At 37.3% G+C, this 19013-nt stretch overlaps 1 protein-coding gene across 1 annotated transcript in view; it reads right to left on the reverse strand.

Annotated features, from left to right (window-relative positions):
- MYO16 (myosin XVI) overlaps positions 1–19013 on the reverse strand; it is a 359373-nt gene that overhangs the window by 192491 nt on the left and 147869 nt on the right. Inside the window, exons 5-6 of the mRNA XM_063392794.1 lie at positions 15233–15341; positions 2433–2557 (exon numbers count right to left, since the gene is read on the reverse strand). Of these exons, the coding sequence (XP_063248864.1) occupies positions 2433–2557; positions 15233–15341 (234 nt within the window). The remainder of the gene's footprint in view (positions 1–2432; positions 2558–15232; positions 15342–19013) is intronic.

The raw sequence follows: 19013 nt of genomic DNA on the forward strand, positions 1-19013 counted from the left end.
ATATAACTGCTCATCCCCAGTCAGAAGAACTTAACACTCACACTGGTCAGTAAGATTAGGGCATAGGAATATTGCAGAAATTAAGAAGTCAGATTATAGTTGGTCCCTGTATCCCCAAACCACACAGCCCAAATATATGACTTTTTCTCCTCAAAGCATTGTTAGTGGAAGATATTCTTTTTCTGGTGATTGAAATGGATAGATAATGGCAAAAAAAAAGGTCTTGCAATAAACCTGTTACTAGCACAGTGTAGTGCCAAAGTCACTGTAAGAATAGGCGACACTAAAATGAGAGTTTGGGATATTATTTCCCTTACCTTCTATTTCTGGTTCAGCTGCACATGCAGAATATGCATAACATTTTCACTATGAACATGACTGATGCAGAGGGAAGGAATACAATACAACTCATCCAAAATCTTCCTCTGGAAAGGGTGCAAAACTCCCCTGGGGGCAGAACTTTGATTCTGCATGCTATGATTTCCAATGTACAAAACCCTCAAATTTTTTCTGTAATTTGACATAGCTTCATGGTGGAGGGAGGGTGTGCTTTAACAGAAGAAATTACATTTTCTATTCAGACATCAACTTGACAAGTGCTATTTTCAAGCAGTGTTAAAGCTCCTAGGAAATATTTTATGGCTGAAATCTTTCAAAGGTGAAATATTACAAGAGAATACAGCAGTAAAAATGCTGTGTCTGTTGGTATTGAATGTGCAAAAATGAAGATGTTATGAGTCTAGGAGAATGTGTGTATTTATATATTTAAAACAATAGTTTCTTGCTTGATTCATCTTAACTTACACATGCACTTAGATATATATTCTGTCAAGAGAAAACAAAACTGATTTGAGACTTAAAACAGAGATTCTTGTCTTTTTTTGTACAGATAGAGGAACAAAACACTATTCCCAGAACCCTCTGATATACGTACAACTATCACAGACTGGCTTACTCAACACACATGAATAAAGAGATAATTGTTTAACAAGTTCTGGATTTTCCACCAGTTTGTCAAAGTTTCACATAATAGAAATCTCAAAGACAAGCAAAATTACCTACTTTCTATCTATTTCTTGAAAAAAATTAGATTTCAGCATAAAAAACTGTTCATGCAAAACGTATCCCTTTTGTCAACATTCTACTAAGCAAAGAGCAAAAACCCCGAAGTATCCACAATGCTCTTCTCCCAGTATTTGCAGTTCTGTTAAACATCTTTCAGAAATGTATTTCAACTATTCCAGATAACTAGAGGAAAGGTTTTATTAAACTAAGATTTTATTACAGTAAGATTTATTAAAGTTCATAACTCAGTTTAATTCAGACAATTCTGACTAAAATAGCAACTGAAGTTAAGTAAAATAGCTATGTGATTTAGCAACTTAGATAAAAATATCAGAAAACTGGAAGGTAAAATAATGCTTTTATGAAATAAACTAAAACTTGTGCTGTTTCTTCCCATCCCTTCCCTCTCTCCTGTTTTTCAATACAGTTAACTGCCTTGAGGTTGCCACCCCCAAAGTCACAGTGTTCTGTTTCTAGAGAGAGCCAGTGGCTGGATTGAACCCAGATATGAGGCTGATCACCTTTTCAGTTATAGCTTAAACACTGCACAGATATTAAAACATGGAATGATTTAGCATATTAATTCAATATCAGGCAATGTAATTCAATCCAAATGCAGAAATGATAGTAATAATTATTAGTGCTCAAATTATATTAATACACTATTTTCAAAAAAAATCAAAGTACTTTAAAAAAATTATTCAATATATTAATGCTGCTGATTTACCATTTATTGATTGAATGATTGATTGATTGATTGATAATGGTGTTGAAGAATTTATATGGAATAGGAACATTCCCCACACATGCTATGGAAATACACATTAATTTAGAATTATTTGACAGCTGAAGAAATAGAAGTCCTGACAAATCAAACAGATAGAAGATCTAGTTGCAGAAAAAAGTATAACAAAACCCAGTGACTACAAATAACATGCAAATTTGGGTGTAGGAGTACTTTTCCATATAAATGCTTCAATACACTGAATCAAGATTGGATTGCCACATTAATGTGTTCTAGTAGGGCTCAGCCAGAAGACACAAGCCAAAAACAGGGATCACTGAGTGAAGTTTCTCTCACACAGAATTTCAGAGACCACATGTATCTCCTGCAGCTTTAAACTATGCTGTTAATGTTTGTTATTAAATTTTATGTTGCATATTTATTGGCCAGGAGAAAAAAAGTTGTCATTGAGATGTTGCACTACCCTATTTTAAAACCCGTATTCTGCATGGAATTGGCATACATCTATTTTCAAAACACCAGGTAGAACCAAAACATTTTTAAGAGAACTGCCTTGCAAACACACTGAACTTGTTGCAATGCATGCACAGTCCCAGGGTGGTGATCACACATTCCCACTCACCAGGGTAACTCCTTCCTCGTTCTTTTGATTCACGCTCCCTCCACTCGAGATGAGCTGTCGGACGTCTGTGAGCATTGTCATAGCTCTCTGAATCTTCATTTGGCGCAAGGAATTCAGCTCTACACCTGGAAAAAGGATAAAACCTTCTGCTATTTTATTCACCAATAAAGAACAGACATATGATTTTGTGTTCGGGGTTTTTAAAAGATTACTCAACATTTAAATAGACTTTAGTGTATATTTTTGAGTGTTTACTTACCTACAGTTGTCAGAATGTCCACTCCTACCTTTATCAGTCAATACATGGATGATTTAAGTCAGTGAGCAGTATCCAATAAACTACCCTGATCACCTGCTGTTTCATCATAACTAAAGCTTTTATGCCTTCATCACATTTCAGAGTAATGATTTGAAACTACCTGATTATATTTACAGACTATCAATGCCACATGATGTCAATTAAATCTTTTTTTCTTTCTGTTTCTACCTATTTTGGTTTTTGCAACAGTAAATTAATGGTTTAACACTCTTGTCCCAGTGACAGAACTCTACCAAATACCTAAGGGCAATATACACCCAAAATTATCATTTGCAGTGTTGACTTGACATTTTAAACACTCAACATCGAAGACTGAGTACACAAAATGAAACTTCACTGGTCCAGACGAAGTTTTTTCTAATGTCCTCAGGCAAGAAAGATTAAGGTTTAAAAATAGATGAAGCATTTTATACCTGATGAAGGTAGACATGCTTAAGTACTGCTGACAGAACTTGTGTCAAATTTTTCTTCCTCTTGATACATCCAGTAAACAATTAGAACAAGTTTTGGGTTTCAAGGAGAGAGGAAACAAATGGAAATTAATTTACTACCTCTTGTGGAGGCCCCTGAGCCTGAAACTTCTAGGCTAATGCCTTGGAAGAATCTGCCACAGGCTTTGGGAAAGCCTCATAACTAAGGGTGAGCAAAAAAGTTTCCCCCATGGTGCTCTACAACACTATGTTAATCTACCTCAGTTTTGCGCTCCCCATTGGCCTGTGGGCTTTGCCCACCTCTGTGGTTCGTGTATGTCCCTGGTTCTCGAGGTTTCTCCTCTCCCTGTTTCCCCACTGGCTGTGGTATCCCTGGTGGTCTGTCCCCGTGTCCCCTACAGGTCATTGCCCCTTGCCCTCAGACCATTGGTCCCTGACCCCACACTGACCCTGTACTTAACCTGGGCACTCCTTTGATCTGGGTCTGCCTGTCCCTGCAACCCTTTGCATGAGTCTGTAAAATAAACTGCCCTGGAATTTACACAGGGACCCTTCCTGCCTCTCCCTGCCCAGCTGGCCGTGCTGTGTGTGGTGTGTGGACTTGAGTAATCTGCCAGTGTGTCTACCCAGGTGGCTTCTCCAGAACAGAGGCTTTTTGGGGAAAGGGAGCAGCAACCACCATCCATTCCCACACTGCTACAACCTATTTTGTCTGAGAATACCTCAAACACCCAAAAACAAAAACTAAGTTCACAATCCACAAATAAGAAATAAAATTTGTGATTTTCCCAGAAGAAAAATTAAAAAAAAAAATACTGAAAGTGAAACCGTTATTATGACATTGTTTTCTTCATCAAGTTTAACACAAATTACAGTAACATCTACACGCTGAGGGCAGAGGCTGGCTGAGTCAACTCAGTCTTTTCTAGCAATTTACTACTGACTCACAACCAACATAGTCAGAGAATTAACATATCAGTACATTGTTACATTAACAGTGAAATATTGATCCTTACTCCTTGTAAATTGCCTTTTATAGAACCTTGGTGTGACTTATCTGGGGCCACAAAAGACCTAGCCACTGAAAGATTAACTCTGTTCATGTTGAAGAGGAAATCAACAAAAGCATTCAGTTGCATTAATTGTTATGTTATTTTCTATCATAAATGTAATGCAGCCATCAGCTCAGAGAAAACACATAAAGCATGCCACAGAGCAACACAAGTCACAGTCTGTGTGAATCCGAAACCTATTCCAGACAGCTTTAGTGGCTTCAAACTAACAGTTGTGCAAATGAATGATACATATTTCGTTAAACAAACAGAAGTAAATCAGCCTGGCAAGAAAGGTACCAAAGTGACATAGTTCCACAGACATCACATTTGAAATATCCAGGGTAGGTTTGAAAATGCTACATAAACAATAGTTTCCCTTTCTCTCCCTTTATAAAAAACATAATGAAAACATGCAAAAATAATCTAAGTTTTGGTCTTAGAAGTATAGTTTTGAATTCCAAGAACTCAGGAGCTAGTAGACTTTAAGCACAGACTTCTGTGGTGGGGAGCTGAGAAGCAGATTTGTCAAGCATGCACATGTACCATTCTGTGAGGCTCAAACAAGGAGACCTTGTCAAGAAGTGCTTTCCCTTAATCAAGTTCATAATTCTGGGGAGCTTGCTCTCCCCTCCCCAGGGAGTGATACTTTCCAGGAATTTAGATGGAATAAAAAATGCTACTCATACAGTAAGTAACTCTCACTGCCTGAATCAAAGAATGACCTTCATGTTGCTTTTCAAAGGGGAAATGTGGTTTAGATATTCAGCTGAAATGGGACAACAGCCAGCATGAATAAAAAGAGGAAGAAAAACACATTGGCATCTACTATGGGAATGGATTCACATTTCAAAAACTGGAAAGTTAAAAAAAATTAAAAAAAAAAAAAAAAAAAAAAATAGGCATACGATGGAAAAAACCACTCCAAATACCCTGTAAAATCAGAAGAGCTGCATGGTCAGGAATTCTGCAGGAGATAAGATGGAGTTAAAACAGTTAAAACAGCAGTGACCCTGCAGGGCACACATTTGGCGATGAGTGTTAGTGCTAATGTCAGGCAGGAGCATAACCTAAAAGCTACAAAATAAATTACCTCTCACTGTTTAAGAAAAACACCTGACAAGGCCATTTCACATGCTTTGGCTGTCTCATCTTCTCTGGCATATGGTAATAGAAGTGACAACCAAAAGCAATAGAAAAACCTCAGATTAACGCAAAAGTAACTTTTCAAAAGTTTCAATGATAAAGAAATACAAAGCAAGAAGAACTGAGGGTTGCTGTTAAAAACATTTTCCTTACAATGTCCAGAACAAAGAAGTGTGCAAGAGGAACACCCATTCCTTGGGACCAGTACAAAGCAAAACACTGAAGCACTCTGGCAAACACCCATTGCACACACCCCCAGCAGCCACTTTTGCTGTAACATGCAGGTCTCATTCTCCAATGGGCTTAACATGCTTAAGAGAGGTCAACAGCACCTTGTCTTGCAAACACAGATGTACATTAAAAACTTGCAATGCCTTTGAGAAGCCAATTTCTGTTCTCATACTTGAGTCTTCTCTGACTCTTATCCATATCTGCCCTTTCTGCATAGAGCTGTAGATATAGCAAGGCTCTTTTCACCCCATGTATGATGAGCCTCTCTTACTCTTCTGTAATTCAGGGGATACCACAGTTTAGAATTTGCATTTTTCTTCTGTGAAGCATAGAATAGGATAGACGTGTTTTTCAAACAAAAGAATCATAGCGTAATTCTTTAAAAACTAATTTTCATTCATTGAAATATCCATATGTAGCTATTATTTTATTTGCTTCAAGTTTTAGAAAGACTGCTTATTAGGTATCTTTGTAAACAGCATTATTTTTGTGAGATTACATTGTTCAACAGCCCTTGTGCATAACACCTGGCATTATGTGAATCTGATTTTCAAAGGTCAGCATATAAACAGATACATGCCAGCAACATTTACTACGTGAAAAGGGAAGCCAATATTTTCAGATTCTACAAAAGAATGTATACTAATAAAACTACTGAGGCCCATAGTTCTAACTCACTGCAGCAGTACCAATTGATTGTTGCTGGAGGATTTTGCCTGTCTGCCTTTAAAGGTATCATTACATATGTTTAGTGTAGCGTGTTTAGCTTCACAGACTGGCTTGGGTTGGAAGGAGCCTTAAGGATCATCACCTAGTTCAATCACCTTGCTCTGGGCAGGGATACCTTTCACTAGACCATGTTGCTCAGAGCCCCATCTAACCTGGCCTTGAGCACTCCCATGGATGGGACAGCCACAGCTTCTCTGGGCAGCCTGTTCCTGTGCCTCACCATCCTCACAGTAAGGAATTTCTCCCTAATACCTAATCTAAGCCTACTCTCTTTCATCTTAAAACTATTGTCCCTGTCCTGTCACTACATCCCCATGTAAATGGTTTCTTTCCATCTTTCCTATAGGCTCCCCTCAGGTTCTGGAAGGCTGCAACTAGGTCACTACAAAGCCTTCTCTTTTCCAGGCTGAACAGATCTCATAGCAGAGATTCCCCATCCTTCTAATTGTCTTGGTGGCCTCCCCTGTGCTCATTTCAACAGCTCCATGTCCTTCCTGTACTGTGGAGCCAGGAGCTGGATGCAGCCCTGCAGGTGGGCTCTCACCAGGGTGGAGCTGAGGAACAGAACCACCTCCCTTGACCTGCTGCCCACGCTGCTTGGGATGCAGCCCAAGGCATGGTTGGCTTTCTGGGCTGGGAAGTTTTATTTCCTTCTAGTCAGAATATGCTATCAGAAGTGAAGTTCCCACCTCCTCCTCATGTAGATATCAGAGTGACAATTCTCCCACTCTAGTGAACGTGCTTTTATTCCTTTCTCGTCTTCAATAAGGACATTGATGATCCTTTCAGCTAAAATTAGTTAAGTGAACTGTCTCTTAACTTGTTTGCAAACAAAAATATTTTTTGTAATTTATTTCAAAAGGCTGGTACAGTTTTGAGGCTTAACATTAATGCATTCTTTTGTGGATATGTATTGCATGTTTATTATTTTGTTATACTGATACTAGAACACAGAAACAAAATAAATATATCACTGTCTCCAGCTACTTGTGGTAAATATCACGTCTGAAATGAGATGATCACAGATGGTATTTCTACACTACAGATTTTATTGCAAGGTTTTAATATGCTATAGTTATTTTTTTTTGTGAGGGAGCAGTAAAAGCAGGCTACTCGACACACACAAGGAAGGCAGGAGCTGAGGGTGAACACAGGCCATGCAGGTCACCATCCTTGCTGACCAGGGCACAGTCCCACAGTACCCAAAAAAGAAAATCGAGCAGGTCTGGTGATGGGAATCGGGGCCAACAGCAGTCCTGTGATTGCCGGAAAAGCCTCTAGTGACAAATCCAGGTAAATCAGATGAAGCAGGGAGTCAATCCAGTGGTCACAGGGCCTGTGGGTGCACTGCAGGCACTGACATTTTTTCCAAATTGATGAAGGTTATAGTTTTAAGAATTCCATTAAAAAGTGACAATATACTTCTGATGGTAATGAATTAGATCATTTCTTGATAAGCTGTTTCAAAGGATTCTGAAAGGGCATTCCCAGTTTCTGATGTTCTTCACAATCCTTTTTTCAAATCTTAGCAAAGCCTATTAGTCATGAAGATGCTTGTTTTCCCTCTAGCATCTGTTAGAAAACTTGATTATAAACTACTGGCTATAATTTTAAATGCTAATTTCAGTGTCAGAAGTGTGCACAGTGAATGTAAAGGTTTTTCCTTTGGTAGAAACATATGGGTAACATGCTGGAAGCACAAAAATATTAAGAGAAATCTAGGACTTCAAAGCCCCCCAAGAACTAGAAAAAATTAAAAATTAAGGTAGGTCATTCAAACTTCTGTTAGAAAACACAAAGGCCAAAGGAAAAGGAGCATTCTCAACTATATTTTCCAATGTGTCACATTTTCCATGTGCTCCATTTTTTGAAAAGAACTACTGAAACATTTCATTTGTTCCTCTGTTCTCACTAGCACCACCACCATCAACATCTACCATCAATTAATCAGTCTCTCTGCAGAAAATAGATTTTTTTTGTGTGTGATAATCCTATGGGTAGGTGGTTCCCAATCACCAAGAATCAAAGTGAAAAAACTTTGAGCCACCCTGGGGCTGTTTCATTTTGATTGCCTGTTTTTCTGTCAACCTACTGCATCAATATTGTTGAAAGAAAATTTCTAAGCATAAATCAAGATCATGGTGCATATGGTTCTAAAACAGAAAATCTATTAAGGAATTTAATTTTAGCTGAAGCTTGCTGATCTTTAGTGCTAACAATCTGTATGTGTTGGCATTTTAGTCAGTTCTTACTGCAGTATATTAGCAATAATTTCTTAATGTCTGTGAAATAGTTTGAAATATAAAAGTCTAGACCACTATTTTTTCTGAACTAATATTGATTTATGTCCCTTTATTTTCTTGACTGCACTGAAGAAACTCTGAGGGTTTTTCCTCCCTTGTTGGATTACTAGATCTGTTTAAGGGCTTCTGTACCACAACCTCAACGCTAAAACATTTTGGTGTACACATTCATTCCTTTTAACTCATAACAATCAATCCCAATGAAAAATACAGAACTGGGATCTTCATTTTGATCTTACTCTCACAAAAGTGCCGGAGTATTGAGAAACACAGCGAGATGTTGTGTCCAGGTGTTGCCAGCTGTGGGGCAGTAGGGATGGGCTGTGTGGGGAGAGAGAGGGGCTGTCCTGTCAGCTCTAGCAGACCCTCAGCAGGACACAGCCGAGCCTGGCAGCCAAGGGTGACCTGTGCCAAAGCAGGCAGACACTCCTGAGGGAGCTTCATACCTGAGAAAAGCCCACACTGGAGCAGAGGAAACGTGTGAAGAAGAAAAGGGGCAGAGAGAGACTGCTGTGTACCAACTCCCCCACCTCCATGTGCTGCTTGTGAGGGTGGAAGAGTTTGCAGTGAAGAAATGAAGCCTGGGAAGAGGGGAGGAAAAGTGTTTGTCTAATGTCTGTCTTCCTGTTCCTCACTACCTGAGCCTATTCCAGCTGACAATTTCCACCAAGTCGAATCTGTTTAGCCTGTGACAGTAACTGGTAAGCAATCTTGTTGTCCTTGTCAGGAAGGGAATGGGCGAGCAGCTTTGTGGGAGTTTTGAGTGCAACCACACCAGATTTTGTGGGTAACTTCAAAATAACTTATAGTTTAAATCAAAAATATTTTTTGTATATCTTCCAGTCACATTCTAGATCACTGTAAAGTGACAGGTTTGCAGTAAATCCCTGCCCACTAATTTTCTAAATTAGATTTTTCTGCACATGTCATATGTCCCATATGTTGTTAAATGCTGGCTTCAGGGAAATTCTCGTTATTGTAGTAAATGACAAGTTGGCTATTTCTGGCTAATGTTAAAAGCTGTCTTCAGTGTAGGATTCTGGACTAATGTGGTTTGTTTGTTTGTTTGTTTTAGTCTACCTACTGCTGCAAGGCAGAAAAAGAAATTTATTTATTCTATTTAGCAGCTGAAGATTAAGGCTTAATTCTCTTGCTAGTAAAAATTGAACAAACAATGGTCTGCACAATATTTTAACTGATTTAAACCATACAAAACCACCTAAATGGATAGGGATTGCCCATGATTTTGCCTCTATAGGCACCTTTCTGAAATATCTGAATATGATCCTTTTTATATTCAGGGAACAAAACAGACCCACTGTTCCCCCGGCTTGGAATAGCATAATAGATTTTGCTTAAATGCATGAAATTTCTATTACCATCAAAGGCCAATAACCTTCAACCAACTATTTTAAATTAATTTACCTCCACAGAAAGTGAGTAATTCTGTGTAAAATACTTTGCAGAAAAGTAATTCCCATTTTTTTTGTCCTGTACCTGTGTCACAGTAGAAAAAGAAATACCATCTGTAACTTTGGGTAGATATGTTATTTAAATATAGTAATTCTTCAGAAAATAAAATCACAACAGATGGTTTTCTTTTGCTTAAGCAATGATCTGCTACTGCATGAAACTCTCACTACACATCAGACAAGAAAGCTACTAAATTTGCTTTGAGATGTGTGTGATATGTAGACAGTTCTTTAAAAAAAAAAAAAAAAAAAAAAAGAAGATGTAAATGTCCAAATAGTCTTTTTTCAGATTCAATAACAAGGCTGATGTTCTCGGCATGCACAGTTGTTCTACTAAAAACTGAAGCCTGAGATCTTGGAGGACAAGAGAACAACTTTTTTTTTGAAAATGGATTACAGTGAATGTGTCACCTCCTGTGACTTGGCAAATACAGAACTAAGAATTATCTGTCAGTAATTTTTAGTTTATAGCTGAATCATGCAATCCACTATACAATTAAATACCAAGTAAGGAAATAAAAATGTTGCATTCCTCGAAGGAATTATGCAATAGTATTATTAAATTATTAAATATTTAAAACAGTCTAATGGAAAAGGAGGAAACAAGGATCATATGCCATGATCAGAGTTTCACTGATACAGATCTACAATAGAACATTCTGCCTCCAGAAACAGAGAATACACTGGCATTCACTTAAAGTTTTAATGTTTTAAAATGTCATTAATGACTCAAAAGATTTGCCTTAAAATATAAAGCTGTTATTAATTAAAACAAAGGTTATGGAAGGTGCTGGGTGGACTTTCTTGATTATTTCAATAATCAGTCAGATTTAGAATAAAGCAGAACAAATAAGGAAAAAAGTGTCACCCTTTTATATTATGTCCTAGGGTGACGTTATGATGCTTGTATCACCATGATGTTCTGTTTATGCTGGATATTAAGTTCTGCACCCTTAAGATTGGTTCCAAAAGTGCAGGGGGAGAGAAGAAGTGCACTGTTAGCTTGCAGAAACTGCGCCTGCTCCTCCACATTCCTTCTCACAGACTGTGCTGTTGTGTTGCCTGCGGCACTGACAGCGGGAGAGAGCTCCCCTCTGCTTTTTAGTTGTTTTTTTTTAGCTAGCTAGGGCAGAGAAGTTCCCCCGACTGTGGCTTTTCTTTTTCTCTGAACTGACCAGCCTGCTCTAGGCTGAAAACCCAGAAAAACACTGGGAGCTCACACCTGTGTCCCACTGGATGCCCAGGACACGGCATTTTCCAGTGCAGGAGGGACTGGAAATGAGAGACTGAGCGAGCCAAGCCACACCCCACGACAAGGACTGTCTGAATTTGCCATCTCTGCAGAACAGTGAGAGATTTTATTATTTAATTTTATTCATTTTTATGTTTGTAAACACTCTCCTTGTTAAATAAACAGTGTTTTTCCACTTTTCTCCAAGGAAAGCTTTTCCTGAACCAGTTTGGGGAGGGGCCAGTCAAATCTGCTTTCTAGAGGGATGCCTTTGGAAGTTTCCTCCCAGATTTGCCCTAAACTAGGGCACATTATTATTTTCATTTCACCTCTGAAGGCAGACACTTCCTGAAAGAAAATAGTAAATGGATATGAAGCTGAAGGTCTAAATGGCAACAAAGAAAGTTTCAAATGAAAACAAAATGAACAGAAATTACATCAAGATGGGTAGCACTGGAATGGCAGCCTAGAGAGAAGTAGAATCTCCAGTCCCACCTGGCCTACTCTCAGTTGGCCTTGCCTCGGCAGACACTGAAGTTCTTAAATGTCATTACTTTCTTTTCATAGCAAAACAGGAACACCAGTAACAGGGAAAACCAATGACATCTTGGCACAAAACAATTTTAACAGCTTTTACTGGTGTTTTCCTTGTGGCTGGTCAAATTAATAACCCCTCTGTTCTCTACAGTCATCATTTCCTAGAACTGCACTGTTGGTGATAGAGTATAGATTACTGAATGGGCACCTACATGCAGACCTGTAAATTTAAATATCCTAAAAGTCATCCTACACAGCAGACTTCTATGTCTCAGCTGGCCATTCCGGGCTCCCTCCACAGCACATGGAGGAAAGCAGGCAGTTCAGATCCTAATTTCTGTGCCTCATTACAGAAGTCTACCTTCAAAGAATCTCTTTTGCTCTAAGAAGTGTTTGCTATAGAGTGACTACCACACATTAGATTTAGACAAATCAATCCAAATAAAGTCCTTGAGCTCATAAGCTCACTAGGCTTCTGAATGCCCCTTGGACACAATCTGATGTGATACAGTTAAGCTGTTTCAAACACATTCCTAAACATAACATAGGATGCTGAATTTTCTTTTCCATCCTCAATTAGAAATATCTTAAATGAAGCTTACAATATGCCAGAATTATTACCCAACAGAAACAATGCTCTTAATATACCGAGGCTATGTACCTCATATTGTGTTCTCTTAGGTAACAGAAGTCTGCTAATTTGTTTCTCCAGTCAATAATTACTTTCAGTACACAATGTAACATTATCTATATAACATAATATAACAGCAGAGAAAGCAAATTTCTGTACAGAAAAAGAGAATATTTTAATATTCATTAGACTTCAGTAATAAAATCTCCAAATAGCATCCTCATATGTTATATGGAAGCTTTCTGACATTTGCTAGATGATTACAGTATTTTGTACTTGCAGTATTCCTGTGCCCTAACAGATCATTTACAAGCATAACTCCAAGAATTAACTCCAGTAACTGTTCTAAAATATATAAATCATTAAAGGCATCCAAGGCTATTGTTATCACTTATGGCTCCAGTCCTTCTGCAGAGTAAATTATTTCAAACAATGAAGAGCAGTTCAGTCACTAAGATCTATTGAGAAATTAGACAGATACAGTGAACTACCACAGTAATAAAATCTGTAAGAAATTATATACACACTAGACTTCTAAGAACTCTAATGTTTCAAATCAACAAAGTTTTCTGTGGCTTCAAAGCTACTTGTTCCAATCTTTGTTTCATTGAAGTAAATTGATAGCTTTTTGTTTTCTCATTAGCTAAGCTGTAAGGCATCTGATTTTACTTTTCTCTGTGATCTCTGCAAATAGAGGCAATGATTAGAGTATAGCCTATTCTACACACAAACCTCTTCTTAACCTTATAAACCAGGATGCATAACTGAATGGAGAACGGAAACATAAAAATGAAATGAAAACATTTTAGGAATGCTGGAAGTTCAGAGAATAGGGAAATATTCCATATATATTGTAGATAAAGGCTGAGACTATGGGTGGGTGTTTCTCAACACTACAGAAAGAAGACAGTATTTACTACAGGATCAGCTAATCTTGTATAAAGAGGCTTGGTCCTGACCTTGCTCTGTGTTGAGGTATTCATATGTAGGTGGACATGGGGATTGCTGGACGAGGAGAACTTCACCAAAACAATCCACAAAGAAACATTGAGTCTGGGAAATTCAAAGTAATTCATATTTATTCCTACAGCTTAATCTCCTTCAGGAATCTCCTCCTCAGTTTCTATTAATCTTGGTAGGCTATACAAATATTTCATAGGTACCAACTAAACTTCAAAAGTCAAGTACAAAATAAGGACACTTTGAGCTGTTTGTTGTTTCAAGAATAATACTAGCAGACCAAGCAAAGCTGATGGGCATTTTCACACTGATCATCCAAAGGCCAGGTTTTCATGCACTACTGCAGTTAAGGGGTAGGATTGATTTATCCTAAAATTTTAACCCTAAAACTTGTCAACTTAAGTTCCTGTTAGGCAGCAGAAAGAAACAGTCCAGTTTTCCTTACCCAGCCAGGTTAGGAAGAGATGAAACAATGCATACATTTCCTCTTTCTCTCTACTGACCCAAAGGTTGGATGATTAATTTAAGCTTACTTATCTAAAGTTAGTAGAGGTAGGTGTTGCCTTCAAAATGTTTCAGTTTTTTAATTTGGTATCTTCCAATATTCACATAATCACTGTTTAATTAGGAAAAGTGCCTCTCCTATCTACTGTAAAAGAGATGCCACTGTAAGCACACCATATCTTGTATGCTACAGGAGTTTTGCATGTTACCTGTTAAATACCAATCAAAGTGTTTGGAATATTTGGACAACAAATATCTGTGTTTTTCAAGGCAATACAGTTTTTAGAAGCTAATAGCTGCTTTGCCATTAGAAAAATCCAAAACCAGAGCTCTGAAAATACTACCATGCACTGAGAAAACAAAATTATAACACATGCAATACACTGGGTACGTGAAGTATAGGACCTGACACTATGACTTCCTTGACACTTTCCTTAAGTGCTCATTAACAGAATATAATTTAACTTAGTTTATGTTAAAAAAAGATTCCTTATATAGAGGCAATGTTGAAAATACATGTTTTTACATTATTTATCATTATATTTGCTTAATGCCGTTTCCTCAGTGTTTAGATGAGCCATACAGAATGTTAAGACAACCTCTCATAGTCAAAAGCAATGCTAGAAATCTCACTTCAGAACTCTTATCTAAGTTTGGAACTGATGAGCAACACACCCAGTTTTTCAGCACAAGTCCTGTCATGTGTAACATATTAAGAGCATAATTCTTAATAGAAACCTAGATGCAGTATTTTCACAATTAAAAAAAACCCTCAACCCTAAACCAATACTAATATTTCTGAATGAGGGATAAACCATCATATACATTTTCATTCAAATTATTTGCAAAGATTTATGTATTTAGCACTGTTACTTGAAAAAAAGTGTTCTCAGAGACTATAGACTATTCATTTCTCAGTGGGAAATGAAACAAATTGTGAAACCTAGTCCTTGAATAGCTAAATTAGTTGTTTTAAAGGCTTCTGTACTGCTGCAGTTGCTCTAATTTGAATTTATATTCTGACATCTCCATACAAAAAAGTCAAGAGCAGTTTTGACAATGACAACTGCCATTAACCTTTGTTAGTTGTTCCAATTTAAACACACTTGAAAACTTCTGTAGTTCCAAACCATCTTCCTCCACTTCATCCCAAAACTAATAAAATTCAATTGGCTTTGGTGTGACTTACATCAGATCAATACACATTCTCATCATTTTATTACATGTTTAACAGAAGCTGAAGAGCTGACTTACCATTTTCTTCCAAGTACATCAGAAGGATGCTGCTAGATTCAGTCCCTTCTACAGCATAATCAAGTGCAATATTTCCATTAACATCTTGCAGAAGCACATTAGCTCCAGCCTAGAGACAAGAATTAAAAGCACTTTAGGTTTTTGTACTGAAATCTCAAAACACAACTGGAATTCTTAGATGATCCCACTCAAAACCATTTCAAAGCTGGGGTTCTTAAACAGCAAGCTGATTATAATCTGAAACAAAACCAAACACACAAAAAAGCAAAGGCAAAATGAAGCACTCATGAAAGTCAAAAAGCTGGCTTTGTTTGAGACAGCTGATACTGTTGCCACACTAGCTGTCCAGTCTGGCTTTGCTACACAGATGTCTGAGTTGCCCATGGGTGAGTTTTGGAACCACCACCATCTGCAGCACGGCACTCTAAAGTCAGCTGTCAGTGACTGCACTCTGCCTTAAAACACTGCACCACAACCAGCAGTGGTTCCAAAGCTGACTGACAAGCAGCACAGGCCCTGCAGCAGGGATGGGCAGACAGCTGGCCCGGGTAACCTCGTCAGCTGGCCTGACCTCCTAAGGCCTCATCCATCAATGGAACCTCAAAGAGAACCATCCACTGCTAAATAAAAATTGCCATTTGTCACCAGCTGGAGACAATGAAAGTGAGCTTGATGATTTCAGCTGTAGTCTCTAAAGAAGCCAGGCCGAAATTTCTCTAAGTTTCATTCAAAATTCAGTATAAATGAGTGACGAGTTAGAAGAGTGAAGGGTGGTGAAATGAAAAGATTCAAGAGAAGCTTGAAAAGACACCACCAGCATGATAAGAAAACTTGTATTTTATATGTTGAATAGTGTTAATATAAGAATTCGTAGGGATTTTTTTTTTTAGTAAGAAAGCTCTCATCATTGAAAATATCACAGATGTCTGGTGGACATAGAAGCTTACATTACTAGTGTTACATTACTAGTGTTACATTACTAGTGCTACATCATTAGAAGTTACATTATTAGTCAATTGTCATGTATCTTCTTTAAGAGGTTGTAACATTATAATTTCAAATGTTCTCTCCATGGCTTTTAATGGCAAGGAATTATGAAATATGTGTGACCTCAGGTAAATTTAATTACTTTTCTTAACAGCTTGTATGGTAAAGAGTTTAGCTAATAAAAATGAGAAGTACCAAGGACTGCCTTTCTTAAAACCAGCAGAGGTTAAATGTAATATTAAATTGTTAATAGAAGACATGACTGCTTTTTCCAGGAGCTTTCTCTGTAAGTATCAAAGGAAAATTTGCAATAGGCTCAGGTCCTGGTTCAGAGTAAAATATGACACAAAAAATGAGCAAGTTCGTGTAGGGTTTGTGTTATCAAACTTGAAGCTGAACTGTTGGTCTGAGGCGATCTGATTTTCCACCACAGTGACCAGGAGACAGACAGGCATCAAAAATAACTCACCTCAGCTGTCTCAAACATCTCTTACATCCTATTAGACCATATCCTATGCAGCAGAATAATCTGTTCTCCTACAGAACACATTACTTTCTTCTAGTCTTATCTTGTTGCACTTACTCTAAGGGAAGCCTAGAGAGCAAATTTAGATTAGATGCATATTATATCTTCTGAATTTTTAAATTAGATGAGAGGATTTGACTTTCATGCTTAGTGAAAGAGAAGTGGAAAGAGACTTACAAGTGTATAATCTTAAATTCATTATAGTGCTATGAAAATAAATTTCTACTATCTGTCCTGCCAGACAAAATCAAAAAGACAGTAAGAAATCAAATAAAGGGTGGATTTGAAGATCACAGAATCTTTAGGGCATGCTTTAACAACTACTTATTGCACTTGGTCCATTACCAGGAAGTATGATTTTTGATTTGCTTTTTACTCACTGATCCATGAGAGTTTGCTGGTGAAGGTAGAATTATGGAAGCAAAACAATTTCATATCTCCTTACTTTGCATATAACAAACACACAAAGCCTTTCAGGTATCTAATCTTCCTTGCAGGTAGATAACCTCCAGGTAATGTCAAAAAAACATTTTCTTCCATGCTGAGTTAAGAAACAAAAAGACCTTTGACATATCAAATTCAGGAAAAGTAGGATAATTACTTTGGTCAGCAGCACTCTTGTAATTCATTTTTAAGATGTAATATCACAGAAGGAAGGACGTAATACGAAATTACTCAGCTCTAAGTAATTTTTATTAGGTATTTGTATATTAATTAATTTCTTGAGAAATGCTTGCAATGCTCCCAGTTTTGTCAAGTTTGGTGAAAGTGGAAACTGTTGTAGGAGAACCTCTCAAAATTTAAGTAAAAAATGCAAATCTGTACAATGTCGAACATCCAAAAGTAGGATCTCGCTTTAAAAAGAAATATTTTATGGCTTTAATAATAGGCTTTTTTAATATGGTCTATCATCCCTGCCTGCTCTGCACCATCTGTGAGCTGACTGGGGCTGTGCTCTGTCTCACTGCCCACGTCAGTAATGAAGACTTGGAGCAGGACTAGACTACTCCTAACCAGGGGTAACACCACCAGTGTGGAACACACTGCAGGTAGCAAACATCACAAATATTGTACCTTAGTTCAGATTCAGATGGCCAGAACTGTGCTAATGAACTTGAGTGAGTTCTCTATTACACATACAACATTGTAGGCCAGACAATAAGAAACCCAGATGTGACTAGAGACAGAATTCAGATTATCTGAATACAGTCCTACTTTGTTCTTAGGTTTCTGTTCATAGTTCTTGAAGAAAACATGAGAAAACTATCCCCATGTTGCTGATATTAGTTTCCAAATATACATGCATACATTGTTTATATTTTAAATGCTATTCCATATTTATTCCATTTCAATACAACCCACTTGAATTCCACATGTGGTGCTCAATGTATGTGAAAAGTTACTGGTTTACTTAGTCTCAACACATCATCCTTCTCAAATAATTTCTCAATAAAAATAATAAATATTTTGCAAAATTTTATGCAATACATCCCACACATACAAAAAAATTTTTTTTGAGATAATTATTTATCTGCAATGATAAATTGTTTCTGTTTTAGAAAGACTACAGAAGTAACATCTTTAAATATTTTATTTTAAAGAGTTCCTGAGACACCTAGTTAAGTACACCTAATACAAAATGCAACTAAAGTGCATCTGTGCTATGCAGAACAACATCCATATGTAGATACAGCAAAAGAGATTGAACTCTGGTGATCAATAATAACTGAGTAGACATCACCAGATTTCCACAGTATTCCCCCATAATCAGAAATCTGAGCCTGCTGCCAAATAGAAAATACCTTTGGTTAGTGAAAGGACAAAATATTTCCTTTCTAACTCCAGCAATGATGATTCAAAATACTTCAATTTTTATTAGGATCACATTACTTTCCATTTTTGAATTCTGTTTTAATTTCTAGTTCCAGCAACGATGATTCCAAATACTTCAGTTTTTATTAGGATCACATTACTTTGTATTTTTTAATTCTGTTTTAATTTCTGTCTGTTTACCTACCTGTACAATCTCTGATGTTTTCATTTTAGAAAACCAGAGTAGAATAGCTAATGTCCACATAAAGTGGTAACCCTAAAGATCAGCTAAAGAGCTCAGGAGCAATACAGCTGGGGTAGGTTAGATGTGCAGAGTTCCACAATACCAATCTATGTGCACACTATATTTTTTTCCAACATGATCCAGTTTAAAATGACTTCCTACTCAGCAGAAGAAAGATGAACAACTTCAGATTCAATGTGGAATACATGCTA

This window comes from Prinia subflava, chromosome 3 (assembly GCF_021018805.1).
Source record: "Prinia subflava isolate CZ2003 ecotype Zambia chromosome 3, Cam_Psub_1.2, whole genome shotgun sequence".
Classification (NCBI taxonomy): domain Eukaryota; kingdom Metazoa; phylum Chordata; class Aves; order Passeriformes; family Cisticolidae; genus Prinia; species Prinia subflava.